At 41.9% G+C, this 16769-nt stretch overlaps 1 protein-coding gene across 13 annotated transcripts in view; it reads left to right on the forward strand.

Annotated features, from left to right (window-relative positions):
• Positions 1 to 16769, forward strand: part of DST (dystonin) — a 140964-nt gene that overhangs the window by 67331 nt on the left and 56864 nt on the right. For 8 of the 13 annotated variants that reach the window (XM_069851456.1, XM_069851455.1, XM_069851454.1 and 5 more), the window contains 8 exons: positions 6760 to 6921; positions 8050 to 8220; positions 9709 to 9875; positions 12132 to 12291; positions 12538 to 12864; positions 13040 to 13124; positions 14295 to 14536; positions 15544 to 15750. In XM_069851456.1, the coding sequence (XP_069707557.1) occupies positions 6760 to 6921; positions 8050 to 8220; positions 9709 to 9875; positions 12132 to 12291; positions 12538 to 12864; positions 13040 to 13124; positions 14295 to 14536; positions 15544 to 15750 (1521 nt within the window). The remainder of the gene's footprint in view (positions 1 to 6759; positions 6922 to 8049; positions 8221 to 9708; positions 9876 to 12131; positions 12292 to 12537; positions 12865 to 13039; positions 13125 to 14294; positions 14537 to 15543; positions 15751 to 16769) is intronic. The other 5 variants (XM_069851457.1, XM_069851458.1, XM_069851462.1 and 2 more) reach the window with 1 other exon arrangement.

The following is a 16769-nucleotide window of genomic DNA, read 5'->3' on the forward strand; positions in this document are numbered from 1 at the left end:
GGTGGGAGCAGGCTGGGTTGGCTCTGCGGCCTTTCTGGGGTGGTGATTGCTGTGTTGGACGCGCTAACCTAATGCCTTAGAGCCAGCAACCCAGACTGAAAGCTGGCTCTGCTGACTCAAAATCTCTCTTTGCACATCGAATGGAGTAAAATGTAACCAGCCCAAGACCTAATAATGTCGGGGGGGATTTGTTTTAAATAATGCTCAGATAAACTTTCAGTGTAACTTCTATGTGGAAGCATCCCTTTCAGTAACGGGGTGGTGAGGGTGGTTGGTGAGGAGAAGTGGTGTCTGTTGTTACTGGTGTTTCTCTCAGCTGAAGCCATGCCAGCTCAGAAAAGTTATTTTCTTCACATAGTTTATCAAGGAAAATGGATTCATAGAATCATAGAATCGCTGGGTTGGAAAAGACCTTTGAGATCATCAAGTCCAACTGTACTTGTCCACTACTAAACCAGATCCCTAAGCACTTAATCTGCCCATCTTTTAAATACTTGCAGGGAGGGGGACTCAACTATCTCCCTGGGCAGCTTCTGCAAAAGCCTGAGAACCCTTTCAGTGAAGAAATTTTTCCTAATATCCAATCTAAGCCTCCCCTGGCACAACTTGAGGCTATTCCCCCTCATTCTGTCGCTTGTTACTTGGTAGAAGAGACCAACACCTGTCGTACATTGTTTCTATGCAATGAATAATCATAGAATCATGGAATCGTTTGGGTTGGAACACCTCCAGGGATGGGGCAGCCACAGCTTCCCTGGGCAACCTGTGCCAGTGCCTCACCACCCTCATTGTGATGAATTTCTTCCTCATGTCTAATCTAAATCTTCCCCCTTCCATTTAAAGCCATTCCCCCTTGTCCTCTCACTCTGTGCCCATGGAAAAAGTCCCTCCCCAGCCTTCTTGTACATCCCATGTATATAAGAGACCATGGTGCCAGATGAAAATGAAGCAAGTCAAAAGAATTACTGAATAACCTTTGACAGGCTCCCAGGGATTATATGCTTTGTATGATGTTAACAATATCAAGTGTAAAATGCAACCCAGTGTGAACTGGGACTAAAAATTGCAGGGAGGGAGGAGTGGGTTGGAAGCTCACCTTTTAATGTGTTAAGACTTTCATGCTGATGTCTAAAAATCGGTTACCTTTTCAGCCCTCATTTACCCTGTATAGAAGGTCGGTAGAAGTAGTATTTTTAAGAGAACAAAGATATGTATCCCTTGTGTGATTTCCCATCTGGGGCAAGCCTTGTGTCCCTGCATCCCCTCCTGCACCCCCATCCCTCCCGCATCCCCTCCTGCATCCCCACTTCACCTCCCTGCATCCCTGTACATCTCCTCCTGCGTCCCCTCAAGCACCCCCATCCCTCCCGCATCCCCTCCTGTATTCCATGCCGCACCCCGCATCCCCCCTGCATCCCTCCCCCGCATCCCATCCCGCATCCCCTCTGCATCCCATCCTGCCTCACCTCCCACATCCCTGTCTCCCCTCCGGTCTCTACTCCCGCATCTCCCCGCCTTCCTTCCCGTATCCCCCCCATCCCTCTCCACCTCCCCTCCTGCATCCCCTCCCGCATCTCCGCATCCCATCCCCCACCCCCCATCCTTCTGCATCCTATACCTCCTCCCCTCCCACATCCCTCTCCCCTCCCGTATCCCTCTCCACCTCCCCTCCTGCATCCCCTCCCGCGTCCCTTCCCGCACCCCCTCCGCATCCCATCCCGCATGTCTGCATCCCCCCCTGCATCCCTCCCCGCATCCCTCTCCACCTCCCCTCCCGCATCCCCTCCCCGCATCTCCCTGCTTCCCCTCCGGCATCCCTCTCCACCTCCCCTCCTGCATCCCCTCCCGCATCCCCCTGCATCCCCCCTGCATCCCATCTCCCCTCCTCTCCCACATCCCTGTCTCCCCTCCCGTATCACCCCGTATCCCTCTCCACCTTCCCTCCCGCATCCCCCCATCCCTCCTGCATCCCCTCCCGCATCCCCTTCCCGCATCTCCCCGCTCCCCCCCCCGCATCCCTCTCCACCTCCCCTCCCGCATCCCCTCCCGCATCCCCCCATCCCTCCTGCATCCCCTCCCGCATCCCCTCCCGCATCCCCCCATCCCTCCTGCATCCCCCCCTCCCCCTCCTCCCCCCCCGCACCCTCCCCTCCTCCCCTTCCTCCCCCTCCCGGCGCCGATGGTGCCTCGGGGCGGCCGGTCCCTGCCGGGCAGAGCCGGGGTCCCTTCCCCAGCGCCTCCTCCTCCTCCTCCCCCGCCGCGCTTCCCGAGGAGGAGGAGGAAGAGGAGGAGGAAGAGGAGGAGGCAGCCCGGCAGCTGCCGCCGGGACCTGCCGAGCGCCAAGTGCCTCCGGGAGCCGCTGCGCTTCTCTCCGCCTGGAAGCGCTCGGTCGGACCGGGCTGCCCCGCTCGGAAGGCTCCGGCTGCGGGGGAGGGATGCTCGGGGCTGGAGGGCAGGACGAGCCGCCTCTCGGATCCAGGTTATCTCCAGCAACCGCCAAAGAAAGTCAAGGGCTCCTTTCTTCTTCTCACCCTTCTGGATTTAACTTATTTCCACCCCCACCTCCAGACTTTCCCCGTGCCTTGGTTGGGACCATCCGGCCCCTCTGGATTCGGGCTTTTTAAGCTGCCGCACCGTGTTTTATTTATAAAAGAGATGAGACTCTGCAAACCGGTTAAATGGATTACAGTTAAGCCGTCACCTATAGAGGATAATGTGCTGCCTTCTGTAACGCTTGTTCATTTGGAAGGATTATTCGGGAGATTTCAGATTCTGACCTGGAAAAAATAAATGGAGCCTTCAGTGGAGCGTTTGAAACGTTTGAGCCGCTGTTGGGTTTTGCTGTACTTCGTTTTTCCGTGATATTGGAGGATTTCTGTTACTTTCTTACTGGAGCACTTTATATTTTAGGGGGGGAAGGGGACACACCCTACCCAGGTAAAGTTGCATTTTAAACTGATGCACTGATTGTGAATGACCTCAACCGCCTCATAAGTTATAGTGTATATTTTGCATCTATGCATCTTCTGCTGAGTTTACTCTAGTTCTTCAGAGTGTTTTTCCCTGTATCTGTGGAAGAGGAGGCGCAGCGGGTGTACTGGTGCACCTACTTTCAGGATGGGGAAGCCGCTTAGCAGACCGGACTGTCTGCGTCAGAATCCTCCGTGCGTTGGCAAAGGAGAAGAAGATGAAGATCTAAATATCGAGGACTGCTACGTTCCTCAAAGGTCCATCTATGACACCGTGCGGCTGAACGAGCAGATTGATTCGGGCTCCAAGGGCAGCCTCTCCTCAAGGCATTTCACGGACAGGACCTTACCCTACAGTCACAGAACACTGGACATCAGCACTTTGTGCTCCAATGGTGCCCTTACTTCTTCCAGTGTTTTTGAGCTCCGAAGCCGTGAAGCTAACAAGTTAGATGAAAAAATGATCTTCGACGCTCTCAAACTGAACAGTGATATAATTCGGACAGCTGGATTACCCAAAGCCAAGTCTCACACAGAGAAGAAGGAGCACAGGCGATCGTGGAGGATGTTCGTTCCACCCAACTTTTCGGATTACACAAATAAAAGCGAATGCTCCTTTAGTGAAACTGCTGATATGTCTGATACCGCTAGATCAGGCAAAAGCAAGTGGGGGACGAGTTCTCTTACCTCAGAAGAGGATGATTCTGGTTTATGCAGCCCCCCAACAGAAAGGGAAGAAAAACAAGATACGCTGTTAGCAGAGGAGCGAGCTCAAATACGGAGTTTATCTTCTGCAGAAGATATCCATGCAGTAGGTCAGTTCAGACCATATTTCTCAGCAGTTTGCAAAGAGCAGCAAACCCCATTGCTCACGAGCAGTAGTGCCCCTGTCAAAGGAAACTGCAGATTGGCTTTGCATGACATTTCACCCTCTGGAAAAGTAAACCAAAACAACGCGCAGGCATGTGAGAGTGATCAGGAAGAGGTGGGGGGGAAATACTCTCACTTAGAGGATTTCAAAGGGAAACCTCTGTCACATGAATATCCTCTTCAGAGTGATGGAAGAAGTATTTCCCTGGACAAAAATGAAGTGGAAAATGCGTATGAAGTTCATGAAAAGATTGAAGTGGAGTCACAACAACGAGTCACAACAGTAGTGGAGGATTATGTGGATGATGCACCTCATCTTCTAGATGTTTGTTACACAAATGCTGCTGTAAATATTAGTGACTTGGATTTAGCAAAATATGATATTTTATCTGATACAGAGGAATCCAGTATAGCACATACAGGCTCAAATGAAGTGGCATTTTCTGTTCAACAGCTTGAATTAGATAGTACTGTAAACTGTTCCAAAGCTATCGCAGGGAAAAGTAAAGGCGATATCTGGACTACTGGCATCCAAGAAACCTTGGATACAGTCTGCAACGGCCTATTGTCTAACAAGGTAATTTAAAAGAATCGACAACATAGTTTTGTGAAACAGTTGTAATACAGCCTTAAAGAAAATTCTTCAAAACTTTCTTTAAGTTTGGTGTCGTCACAAAAATGTCATTTCTAGTAATTTGGTGGATGCAGGGATCAGTGTCCTAGCACACATGCAGTGCCCGGATACATGAGGTGGGTCACTTTAGAAAATGAATTAGGGGCAAATTCTGAAGGGGAGCGGTTATTTCCAGCTGTGTGGGGTTATTTATTGCCCAGCTGGTGGCTGTTGCTCCGTGTCCCTGAGCTGGTACCCAGTGTTTGTGCAGCGTGGTTACAGGCACTGCCATCCAAGGGCAGCTACAGCCCCTGGCTTCTGCCCCAGCAGCCTTACTCATCAAGGTAGAACCAACACTATCAGATCCTTGTGGTTTCCAAAGCGAGCAGATTAAAGGCTCCCTACCTCTTCTGAAAGCCTTTGTGTGCCAGGGAGCAAGATCTGACATTACGGTTGTGTTTTACAAGCGCAGGATCTTGCAGCGCTTGGTGAGTGGTGGATGAGGTAAGGGAGTAAGAAGTGAAGCTTTGTAATAAGGAAAGGGTGTTTGGCGGGTCTGTAATTTTTTTCTTCCCACTCTGGTTGAAATCTGAGATACTTCAAGCTTTGTTGCTAAGTTGTTCTGGTAAACTTTGGCCTCGACAATAATTGTAATTTATTTTAAGCGTCTCTCTGCAAAGAATGCATCTGTTTTTAAAGGGCAGATTATGGAGATCAGTCCTCGCTGTGGTAGGACGTTGCTCTCGGAGGATGAGGCTTTACGGCACATTAAAGAAGAATTTGTTATTGATTCTGTGTGGAAATATTATTCTGCCTCCTCCCTACCCTACAGTCAAGAAAAAACCCAAGCATTCTCTTTTTTTTTTTTTTTTTTTTCTGGGAGCAGCCAGCTGGTTTCACTCTCAGTTTTCATGTAACCACAGCCTTAGAGTTTCCAGGGTTGTTGTTTTTTTTTTTTTTGTCTGCAGGAACAAAATTCTGAGGGGTGCTTAGTTTATTTTACCCCTCGTGTTTAGTGTGGCTGCTCTAGCTTGTAGATTGACTTGTCAAACTGGTGGAAGCGTGCTCAGCCACCTGAGGTCTGCTGCTTTATGAGCAATCACTTGCCACACTGTGCGTGGTGCAAAAGGAGGAGAAAGTCACTGGTGTGGTCCAAGTGATCCCTTCTTTTCCGGATGCTGAGAAAGGTTGCTTTGAATGCACTAAGTGTACACCAAAGCTGTTACTGAATGCTGCTATAGAAATAGAAGGAGTTCGGGTCAGAAGTTGAGCATTCTTCAGCATTGTTTATTCATTGGTTATTTTTCACTGGCCTGTGTAATTAATTCAGGGGCTTCAGGCCATTTTCTGATCTCATTGACACTGGTGTCAGTGCAACCTAATGCAGCTGAATACAAATGGAGATCTACATTGCTGTTGCTAATGGTAATAATCTGGCTTCGAAAAAGCTTAAATACCTGAAAGAGTAAAATAAAGCAAACAGAAAACTGCTGCAACTGCTGTTTAGGCTGGTCAAAGCCCTGGCAATTTACAAGAGTATCTCTCTGAATGAAAACCGTTTCTCTTGGGGGTCTGCTGGGATACTGTTTCAGCAGCATCTGTAGTGCCTCCTCCTCATTTGTTACCATTATATCCTCCTGAAAACATCTCTTCCTTCACAGCTTCTTTAACTTCAAACTTTTACTTTTGTCCTAATTTGGAAAAAATACCCATGTGTCTCTGTTGGTCGATGTTTCTTGTTTATTTGAGGACAATTTAACAATCCTTCTGTGCCATTTTTGGTAGATTTTGTAGATAGATAATTAAACAGATAAGGTTCTCAGGTCTTGAGTTTTTCCCTCGATTAATCATAAAATCAGAATCACTAGGTTGAAAAAGAACTTTGAGATCATCAAGCTTAACTGCGTCTGTCCACTACTAAATAATATCTGTAAGCACTTCATCTACACATCTTTTAAATTATTAGGAGTTAAAACTGTTAGAAGTTACTTATTTTTTTGCTTTTCTTTCCCCCCTACCCTTTCCCAAAAACTTACCTCACTTCTCTCTCTTGCTTTCCTTCCTTTCTAAAACTGCTCATGGAAACACGTGTCATATAATGGTGTATTATTTTTACTCTGTTTAGATTGAGTCTATTCTCTTTATATTTATTAATTTTTTTTAGGAAGGTGCTGATGAGGAATGTTTTCCTTTCCTCTTGACAGCAATTTTTAGCAGTATTTTTGGTGCATACTGTGATGTAAACACCAGATGTGTTTTATGTCAGAAGATAAAATATCTCATGTGTGTCTTGGGTTTCAATGGCAGGTATTCCAGAAAGAAGAAATCGAACCCCTGCAAGTGAAGCAACAGGAGGTAAATTGGTTGGGTCAAGGCCTTATTCAAAGTGCTGCTAAAAGTACCAGCACAGAAAATCTTGAACATGACCTTGAAGATGTCAACACCCGATGGAAGACTCTTAATAAGAAGGTTATTATTTTGTGTACTATTCTGCTTTTTTGTGTGTGTTTTGCCTTTTGATTATTTGCTTGCTGACATCTTTCAAAATACAGGAAATTAAATATTCACTAGGAATATGAATTGTATTATTTTGCACAATCACTTTGTTGGTAATTCTGAAGATAAGATTTGTATCACTAGTAGCCAGAGGTATTGCTGTCCTTTATAAGGTTTTGTCAGCATTTCTGTAGGTTTGTCTTGGATTTTTATTGAGGAAGGACGCCTCTAGGACTATATGTTCCTTCCCACTTAAGCAGAGCAGGGAAGCTTGATAACCAAATCAAAGAGGTTGGAGTTGTGATGCATTCATGGGAAAGGTAGCTATGTCATTTGTAGCCAGCCACTTTCAAGCAGTCCTTCTCTAGTTTTTGTCCACGTGTTTCTTCATTCTGTGTTCATTTTTGTATGTTGTTGTAGCTGCGCAGTGCACAGAGCAGCGATACAGCCCAGCTTCATGTGACTAGTGGCACATTTCCCCTTTATAGCACCTTAGGGACTGTATTGCTTGAGATATTGGAAGGTATCACTGCTTTGGAAACTGGCTGTAGATGTTTTTCTATGCTGTCCTGTTCCAGCAGTAGCTGCTGTTGGAAAGTGAAAAGAGTAGGGAGTAGAAACAGTGCTTGTTTTCCTCTGCTCTGTCTTCCTTAAGGAGTGATGCAGCAGAGCCACAGACACCTGTGGTTCACCTGTTTGCTTTCTCCTCTCCTGCTTCTCCATCCCTTTGAAGGGATTTTTGTCCGTTCTTAAGAGTTGCTACTTTGGGTTCCTAACTAGATCTTCCTATAAGAAAAATGAAGGTCATCTGAAACACAAACATCCCCACAGTATATTTTGTAATACTGTAACTATATAAAATAGGAGTTTCTCTTGTAAGGAGCTGGAGCAGTCTGATTTACTGGGAGTCGACTTCTTTCCTTTGGATATCTGTAGCCCCAAGAGATTAATGCTTCATTGTGCCACAGTGCTATTATAAATATGTATGAAAATGAGCGAATTTGTTAGTGATAATTGCCAGATGTTCTACAGGTTTTGGCTACCTATTCTGCAGAAATAAAAACTAAAAATGAGTACAGTCTAATCCTCCACTTTTTTCAGGTTGCCCAGCGTGCTGCACAATTGCAGGAAGCTCTCCTTCACTGTGGGAGATTTCAGGATGCCCTTGAATCTCTGCTTAGCTGGCTCATTGATACAGAAGAACTTGTGGCTAATCAGAAACCACCATCTGCTGAATTCAAAGTTGTGAAGGCCCAGATACAGGAACAGAAAGTAAGTAAAATGCTTTCAGAGTATCTATTCTTCAGTGAGAATAAGTTCCCAGTCTTGGGCAAAGCATAAAATCCGGTCAAGTGTATTATATTGCATTAAAGTGTGCTGAGGTGTTCCAAGTAGCCATCTGTTTTATACTCAAGATTCTGTTCTGGGCTGGAAGAAGTGCTCATCTTCTAGGACATATTACAAAGAATGACGCTGTGCAATCTGAGCTCTGATTAGAATTATTAACCATCTGGAAAGGATTGTTAAAGGTCAATTGGAAGAAGAGAGAGCATAAAATCCAATGTTTGGCCTTGTGGAAGGTAGGAAGTAAAAACTAGTAAATTTTCATTGTAATAATTCCAAGTTAATATTGCGGATTGTGGACTTCAATACTTGACTCTTGATCCTGATTGTGATGTGATTGTTGTTGGTAATTAGAATCATAGAATCATAGAATAGTTTGGGTTGGAAGGGACCTTACAGACCATTTAGTTCCAACCCCCCTGCCATGGGCAGGGACATCCCACTAGATCAGGCTGCCCAAGGCCCCATCCAACCTGGCTTTGAACACCTCCAGGAATGGGGCAGCTGCAACTTTCCTGGGCAACCTGTGTCAGTGTCTCACCACCCTCACGGTGAAGTAATTCTTCCTTATGTCTAGACTAAATCTGCCCCTCTCCAGTTGGGAAATGGCCTGTGATAAGGTAGAACAGCTATCAATGTTGTCAATTTTTGCAAGTTTTCATAAAGGTTGTAGAAAAAAGAACTATAAAGTAGCTCATGAAGCATATGGTCCACGCAGTTGAAATGTGTGGCTCACTGCCATCCAGAGATTAATATAAAATTATGGTCAATACAGTTTGTCATATTGAGATATCTGCAGAGGCAAAATGTTAATGTTACCAAAGGCAACTGGAGAATGGAGAAAGGGAAGTTTTTAGACAGAGTTGTGCTTTATTCTTCACGAAGAAGGTAATTTGCTGAACTGGATCAGTGAACTCAATTATATCTCAAATAAGCGAGGAGTTGATTATACAATAGTGTTCATATCTATTTTCCTATCTCAATATGTATCAGAACTATCTTTCTGTTGCCAAATCTAGAAGGCTGCATGCAGCTTTCTCAAAAATGTTCCTATAAAATCTATGAGATACTCAAAACAGCTTGTTTCTCTCAATGGTATTAAATAGAACTATTTCCTTGATTTGCTCGCTCTTTGGGCTGCCACACATCTTTATGCTGTGGAAACCAAGGAGGTTGTTTTGGCTTGGTGAATCTCTGCTGTTTGTAGCAAAACCATTGTGAAACTAAGATGAGTGTGTGTTGGAGGGGGTGTGGTGTGTGTCTTTTTTTTAGTTAGCATTATTCACTCTTCCATCACAATGTAGGCGTTGCTTTTTGCTTTAACAGGTTTTCCAGAAGTCTAGCGCCTTCTGTTTTTACCTTTGTGTTATGACAGTGTTTCATAGTAAGCTGGTGTCGTGATTGCTTTCTCTGTAGCTTCTCCAGAGGCTGCTGGATGACCGCAAGCCGACTGTGGACGTAATCAAGCGTGAAGGGGAGAAAATTGCTGAGTCAGCAGAGCCTGCTGATAGAGTGAAAATCTTGAAACAGCTGAGTTTCCTGGATAGTCGATGGGATGCATTGCTCAGCAAAGCTGAAACAAGGTATTTGTAATTCTTTCATAGATGTGAGAAATGTAGGCATGGGATGTACTAGATGATTAGAAGCAGCATGTGGGACTCTAGAGAGTGAAATCTTGTAAATACTATCGTTCTTGTTAGTATGTTACATTATTGTGTCTTAAAGTTGATGTAATAGGTCCTCTGAAGGAAAGACAGAATGACTTGAACAGGCTAAAAGCTTTTAAAAAAACTTAGCCTAAGATGCTACCATCTGCTAGGACTAATGGCGTATGTATCTTCTCAATATTTTAAATATCTCTTTTAGTTCTTTAGAATGCCAGTTTCTCAATGGGAGAACCTGTTTTGCATAGATCAGTTGCAAATTTTACGCTTAACATAAAATAATGACTTTTCCTTAGAAATTTAAAATCCTAACATGCTGCTACAAAGGAGAGGCACTCAACTCTTCTTCCCTTTTTCTCTTTGTTGTGATCGTATAATTAATTTCTACAACTTGGAGATCCTCATACTGTCAGTTGTTGATAACCTAATGCAAGGTGCTGAGCTCCTTTAGCTCTCAAGAAGAAAAGGACCACCGAAGTGTGTAGATATAGTCTAGCAACACAGAAAACACTGTCTCTTAAAGACATAGCAGTCCAAATCAAGTTCCAATTAAAAAAAGAAACAAAAGAAAACAAACACACAGCACCACCACCACTGTCCCCAGAAAAATAACATACACACAGTATCTGTGTATACACATGTCTAGATTTATGAGCTGTTGTCAGCATATAAAATACCTGGAAAGTTAGGAACCGTGAAGTGTCTTTGAAGAAGTCTGTGCTGAAAGGGTTGCTGAACGTGTTTTCTGGGTGGGGATTTGAAATAGGACAGTCATGTTCAAAGTAGAGAGAAGAAAAGCATGCATAAGAGTTGGCCTGGAAAAGTCATATATTTGAGAACAAGAAAGGACTTGGTCAGTTAAAGAAAAGGAATTGAAGTGAACAGTGAAGAACAAATGGATGTGTTGGGATTTGGGTGCATAGAGTAGCATTGAACTCACCTCTGTTGTCTCCTACTCCTTCTGGTAGCCTCTCTTTAGTTCCTTTACTTTGGACCTCTTTTGTTACTTATTGCTAATAGTGATTATTTAATTAGTAGAGTCATCCTTCAATAAACCATTATTTCCTTCTCTCTCTTCTTTTTTTTTTTTTTTTTAACTGAAGGAACGTGACTCATTAGCTGGGGTAAATGTTAATGTGATGTTTAGTTTAATATTATTCTCCCAGTCTGGTGATCTCTAATTAAAAATCAAATTGCAACTTTTTCCAAACTGTGTGTTAGCTGCAACCTTGTCTCCATTTGTCTTTGGTTGTTCTCTAGAAATGAAGAGATTTGAGGATGATTTTGAAAACTATGTAGAGTACTTCGCTACAGAGTGTTCTGTTGCTAAATGTGTCAAGTTGACCTTGTTTATAAGCTTTGGGAAGCATGTATAAACACAGTTTTTACTTGGAGTGAGATCCCCACGTGAAAGACGATGTGATGTTTTTCACATAGGGCAATCTCTCTTAAAATCTGATTGCAAGAAATTTGCTCACCAGTGGTTGTAGAGAAGACTCTCCCTGTGATCAGGAGTCTTCTCTGAAATGTAATAATTGGAAACAGAAATGGTTTATATACTGGTTTTTATTTTGGAGGTCAAGTCTCTGTGCTTTATTAACATTGCCTCGCTGCCTTAATTGAGAGCTTTTATTCAGGACAAGAGGTGCAAAAGTAGCCTAATAATTCTGTTCACATCATTGAACAAATGTTTAAATATATTTTACAGTGTTGAGGAAGCATGACAATATGTTCTGGTTCAGTAAAGCCTTTCCCCATCATTAAAACATGTATAATAGTTAAGGAAATATAACTTCATGCTTAAAGAAACCTAGAAACTTGAGAATTTTCCTAACTGGGCATGAAATAATGTTTTGCTGAATTGAGTGCTAGATTATATTTTTTAGCAAAAAATATATGAATAAAGTGATATTCTTTTTATTTGCAAAACTTGTGTGTTAGCTAAAGTCTCAAACAGCTTTGGAGGTGTTATTTATTTAAATTTCATTTGATTTTTAGTTTACCTTGCTTTTTGTTGAGTATCGTGGATATTTCGCCTGATGACTGGTTCCTATATAAGGCATAATTATTTCTTGTTTCTTTTTTTTTTTCTTGCAAAGGATTCAAGGGGCTCTTTTTTAACTATTTCACGCTTACTTTATCACAAAAAATAACCTTTCCTTGGCATGTTGATAGGAACCGTCAGTTGGAAGGCATCTCGGTGGTAGCACAGCAGTTCCATGAAGCTCTGGAGCCACTGATGGAGTGGCTGAGCGCCACAGAGAAGAGGCTTGCGAATGCAGAACCCATTGGAACACAGGCCTCTAAACTGCAGCAGCAAATTTCTCAACATAAAGTAAGATAACAATCCACAGGCTTGCTTTTGTCATTCTTTTTAGATGCTTCTGTAAAGTACAACTGGCAAAGCTGTTGCAGTGTGTCTCTGTTTTACCATACCATTTTTTTTCCCTGTAATTTGAGTTTTATATATTTGTTGGCAATGCGTTCTTTTCGTTTGTTTTTTTACTGAGTTCCACTTACATGTCTTTTATGTTTTTCTGATTTTCTTTTCCATTATTCTTCATTATTTAAAAAAATATAGACCCTAGAAGATGATGTCCTAGCTCACAGTAAGAGTTTACACCAGGCCATTAGCACTGGTCATTCTCTAAAGACTATGAGCTCCAGGGAAGATAAAGAAATGGTTCAGGAAAAGCTAGATTCTTCTCAGGCCCGGTACATTGAGATTCAAGAGAAGAGCAACAGCAGGTCCAAGCTTCTCCAGCAAGCGTACAGCAATGCTCAGATTTTTGGGGAGGACGAAGTTGAACTGATGAACTGGCTGAATGAAATCCATGATAAACTGAGCAGATTGTCAGTCCAAGATTGCAGCACAGAACTGCTTGAAAAACAGCACTCTGAACTACTGGTATTTTGATTTCTGTTCATTTATTATTTAATTCATTTTTACAATTTGATTTATGTTTCCACACTTCATTTATTTTTCATTAATATATTTTGTTTAAAACGGCAATATGTTTATTCCAAATAAAAATACTGTAGTTTGTTGTTTCTGTGCTAACACAAATGGCCTTTCCTCTTAGGATCTTGAGGAAGAAATTCTTCTTAGAAAACAAAATGTTGATTTGGCTATACAAAATGGCTTAGAGCTTCTCAAGCAAACAACAGGTGAGAGCTTATATAGAACTGTGTTTTGTCAGGCTTTTTTTTCTTGCACATCTAAGTGCCTATGAGAAAATTAAAGTGGAATTTGTAACTATTAGTCCAGATTTGCTGGACTTAAGTTAAGTCAGACTTAAGTTAAGACTGACTTAGTTAAGTCAGTCGTAGTTGTTTATTTTAAGAAAGGTTTGAGGTTGAGGCGGGTTATGCTTTTAGGCTATTTTTACTATTAATGTAAGTGAGCGAAAGTCCTTTTTAGCCTGTAAAGAATTTGCCCCTTGAATCCTGTATTATTTTTTAGTGGAAAATTGTTTTAGTGAACCTGCATTCCATTCCTAATAGCAAGTTATGGACATCACTCTTAATGGAGGGCTGTTTGGCAGTAGATGCAGTCAATTCCCTGCAGGCATCCACAGATGAACGAGACACTAGACTACCTTTTACTGCAAGAGGAAAACTTCATCCATGGGAGCTAATACTGTGGAAAAAGTTGCATTACAGTTGTACACAACATGCCTGTTCTCTAGATCAACATCTGTCTGGATTTTCCAGTACTTTTAAAGTTCTTGAACTCTCTAAGACACACATATGGTTGGGGATGGGGGATGGGAGTATCCTTTTCTGTTCCAAACTTAGATGTTATGCATAATCTACAAGGAAACCTGAAAATATGTTAAGAAATTTCAGTAGGTTGTGTTTGTTTTAGCTTTTAGAGTTGTGTTTCAATAGTAATGAGGGTGTACAGTAATGTTAAAAGTTACGGTAATTGAAAACCTAGTTAGTCCTTTGTAGATTATTTTTCCTTCCATTTTCAATGACTCTTTTCTAATTTGGAGGGGGAGACGGGTCTAAGAAGCGTGAATTTAAGGGTGTTATTTTTTAAAGAATGTTTCTGTTAAATATTGGATCTAAGTTCTTACTTTCTAATAGTTTAGTAAAGCAGAAGGAAGACAGAAGGACAGATACTGAGCTGGGCAAACTTCATAGGTCTGTGGACTTTATTGACAGCAGGATAATTTACAACAGTTGAGGATTGACCTTGTCATAATTTTTGGGGTTATTTTCTGAATCATATACTGAGATTTATGTAGTAGGTGGGGCTTGGGATTTGGGGATTGGTTTTTTTGCTTTTAAATATTTCTGATCGCGGGAAATAACATCCCTCTGATATTTTAGGTGATGAAGTTTTAATAATTCAAGATAAACTGGAAGGCATTAAAGCGAGATACAAAGACATTACGAAATTGAGTTCTGATGTATCCAAAACCTTAGAGCAGGCTCTGCAGCTTGCAGGTCAGCTGCACTCAACTCATGAGGAACTCTGCAAATGGCTTGATGAAGTGGAGGTGGAGTTAGTCTCCTATGAAACTCGAATACCAACGGGTGAAGAATTAAGCCGGGTGCAAGAAAGACAAAAAGTAGGTTTTAGAACCTGTGATTTGTTTATTGCTGTATGATTCAGCTAGATTTTGTGTTAAGTTATGCATGAAGCTTTTCGTGAATAATTTTGGAGTCAGATTATTTGTCTAAACGTAACAGTGGTTCAGAATCAAACTTGCTTTCCAGAGTCATCTGTTACAATCGCTTGTGAAATTGGGCTGAGGTTTACTTTTAGCACAAGAGAAGCACAACATTTCCTTTTTATTCAAGTGGCTATGTAATCCTGGGAAAACTCTTTAAGTTGTCAAAGCTATTTTGCTTCTTCGTTTTTGATATGGATAAAATCCTGTAAAGTATAAAAAAAATTAGAATTTCGAATATATCTCACTGATCTTGTTTAACAATATTTATTTCAAAAGAAGTATAATCTGGATGGTGCAGACAGTGTTGGGGGGAAGCAAGTAATAAATAGTTCTGTTAAAGTTCTTTTATATTGTAAAAGAAATGAAACAGTGGTAGGGGTTTCTGTACAGGTAAAAGCTCATTCCTGAAGCATTGAGTGATGATTGGTTTGGAATTTAATCCAGTCATCCCCGTTTAAGGAACCTCTTGAATTCAACCTATTTTGCTTTATTGCATATCTGATTTCACTTGCTGGTGATTTAGTTCCCTATGGAGTTGTAGGTTGCAAAGAATATCTCTTAGTTTTATTTTCTTTGGTTGCTGTGCTAAGTACTAAAACCACTTAAAAAATAACAAAGAATTTCAGGGCGTAATCCTGACTGGAGAAATAAATTTAAGATATATTCTGTAGAAAAGATTGTTCAAGAATCACCTATTTTTCTGTCTAACAGTTCACAGAATCAAAAAAAAAAAAAGCTAATATAACTAAGCTGAAAATAAGCGTGCGAATTTATCCGTTTGTTTTGTGGGGAAAACATTTCAGTTCTTGACTCAGTGGTTGAAAGAAAAAAAAAAAAAGATGTGCAAGCTGTGTGCGTTCAGCTTGTGTGCTGCCATGTTTACTTGAAATGGCCTTTTTCAGGAGCTGAAAAAAGAAGCGAAGAACAACAAGGGCTTACTGGACACTCTGAATGAAGTTGGCAGTGCCTTCCTGGAGCTGGTGCCGTGGAGGGCCAGAGAAGGGCTCGACAAGTTGATAACGGAGGACAACGAGCGTTACAGATTAGTGAGCGACACGATTTCTCAGAAGGTGGATGAGATTGATGCTGCCATCCTGAGATCCCAGCAGGTACTGAAAACTGTTCTTTGGGCAATTGCAATCTCTGGCCACGTGTACCTGAACAAAAGATGTCCTGTAATAATGCTGCCAAAAGCTTGTTGTGCTTGAGCAGCAAGAGGCTTGTTTGAATGAAATGGGACTCCACTGATAAGATAAGAGCACCAGAAGACATCTAATCTCTACATTGTTGCACTTGTCTGCCTTTTTGTTGGCACAAACATCGATATTGTAGCTAAAATTGCTGTAACTATCCTGTGGCTCCTTAAGTGGGAATTTGCTTAAGTAAAAACTGAATGATTCTTGTAGATCATGTTGCTTTAAGTAACGCGTGGTCCAGACCTCCAGCCAATTTTACTGGTCACAACAGTAAATCACTAGGATTGCTGCACCTTTTTAGCATCAGCTGATTGTCTCGCTCCTCTGTACTTTCCACAATTAAAAGCTGGATCATCTAGTTCAGGCTGCACTCGAGGATTTAAATAACACTTGCTTTTATTCATATCCATGATGCTTTTCTTTCTGGGGCTCGAAAGTTGAGTTATTTAATATGTGGAGGTTTCTATATGTGGACAAAGATACATTTTGTGGATACATTTTGAGAACTGGCACTGTAATTTCATCACTAAATGCTCCTACGTTTAAGCAAGCTTATAAATGCATTGTGGAAACACATTTTTCCAGTGTCTGCCTGCAGTTCAGAGATAAAATATTGGTGTAGAGATTTCTGTTTCTGCTAATAGTTCCCATAAGCAGTTCTAAGAGAACAAGGAGAAAGTATGTGTGATATTTTATAGTTTGCTGAAAGCTGACTAAGAGAAGCTGCCAGTAAAGGTAACTGAGGTTAAAAAGTAACTTCTGCTTCTTTTAAAGGGGCATGCTATGAATATTATCTTGTCTCATTAACCAAATCCTCAAAAATGAAGAGTGATGTTTTTAGTGAGTGATAGAGTGAGATACGAGAGTATACGTTGGCCCTCCTTCAGCTTTTCTGAATTCCACAAGTGTGTTGCATCCCTTAGCACAAGTTC

This window comes from Phaenicophaeus curvirostris, chromosome 2 (assembly GCF_032191515.1).
Source record: "Phaenicophaeus curvirostris isolate KB17595 chromosome 2, BPBGC_Pcur_1.0, whole genome shotgun sequence".
Taxonomy (NCBI): Eukaryota; Metazoa; Chordata; class Aves; order Cuculiformes; family Cuculidae; genus Phaenicophaeus; species Phaenicophaeus curvirostris.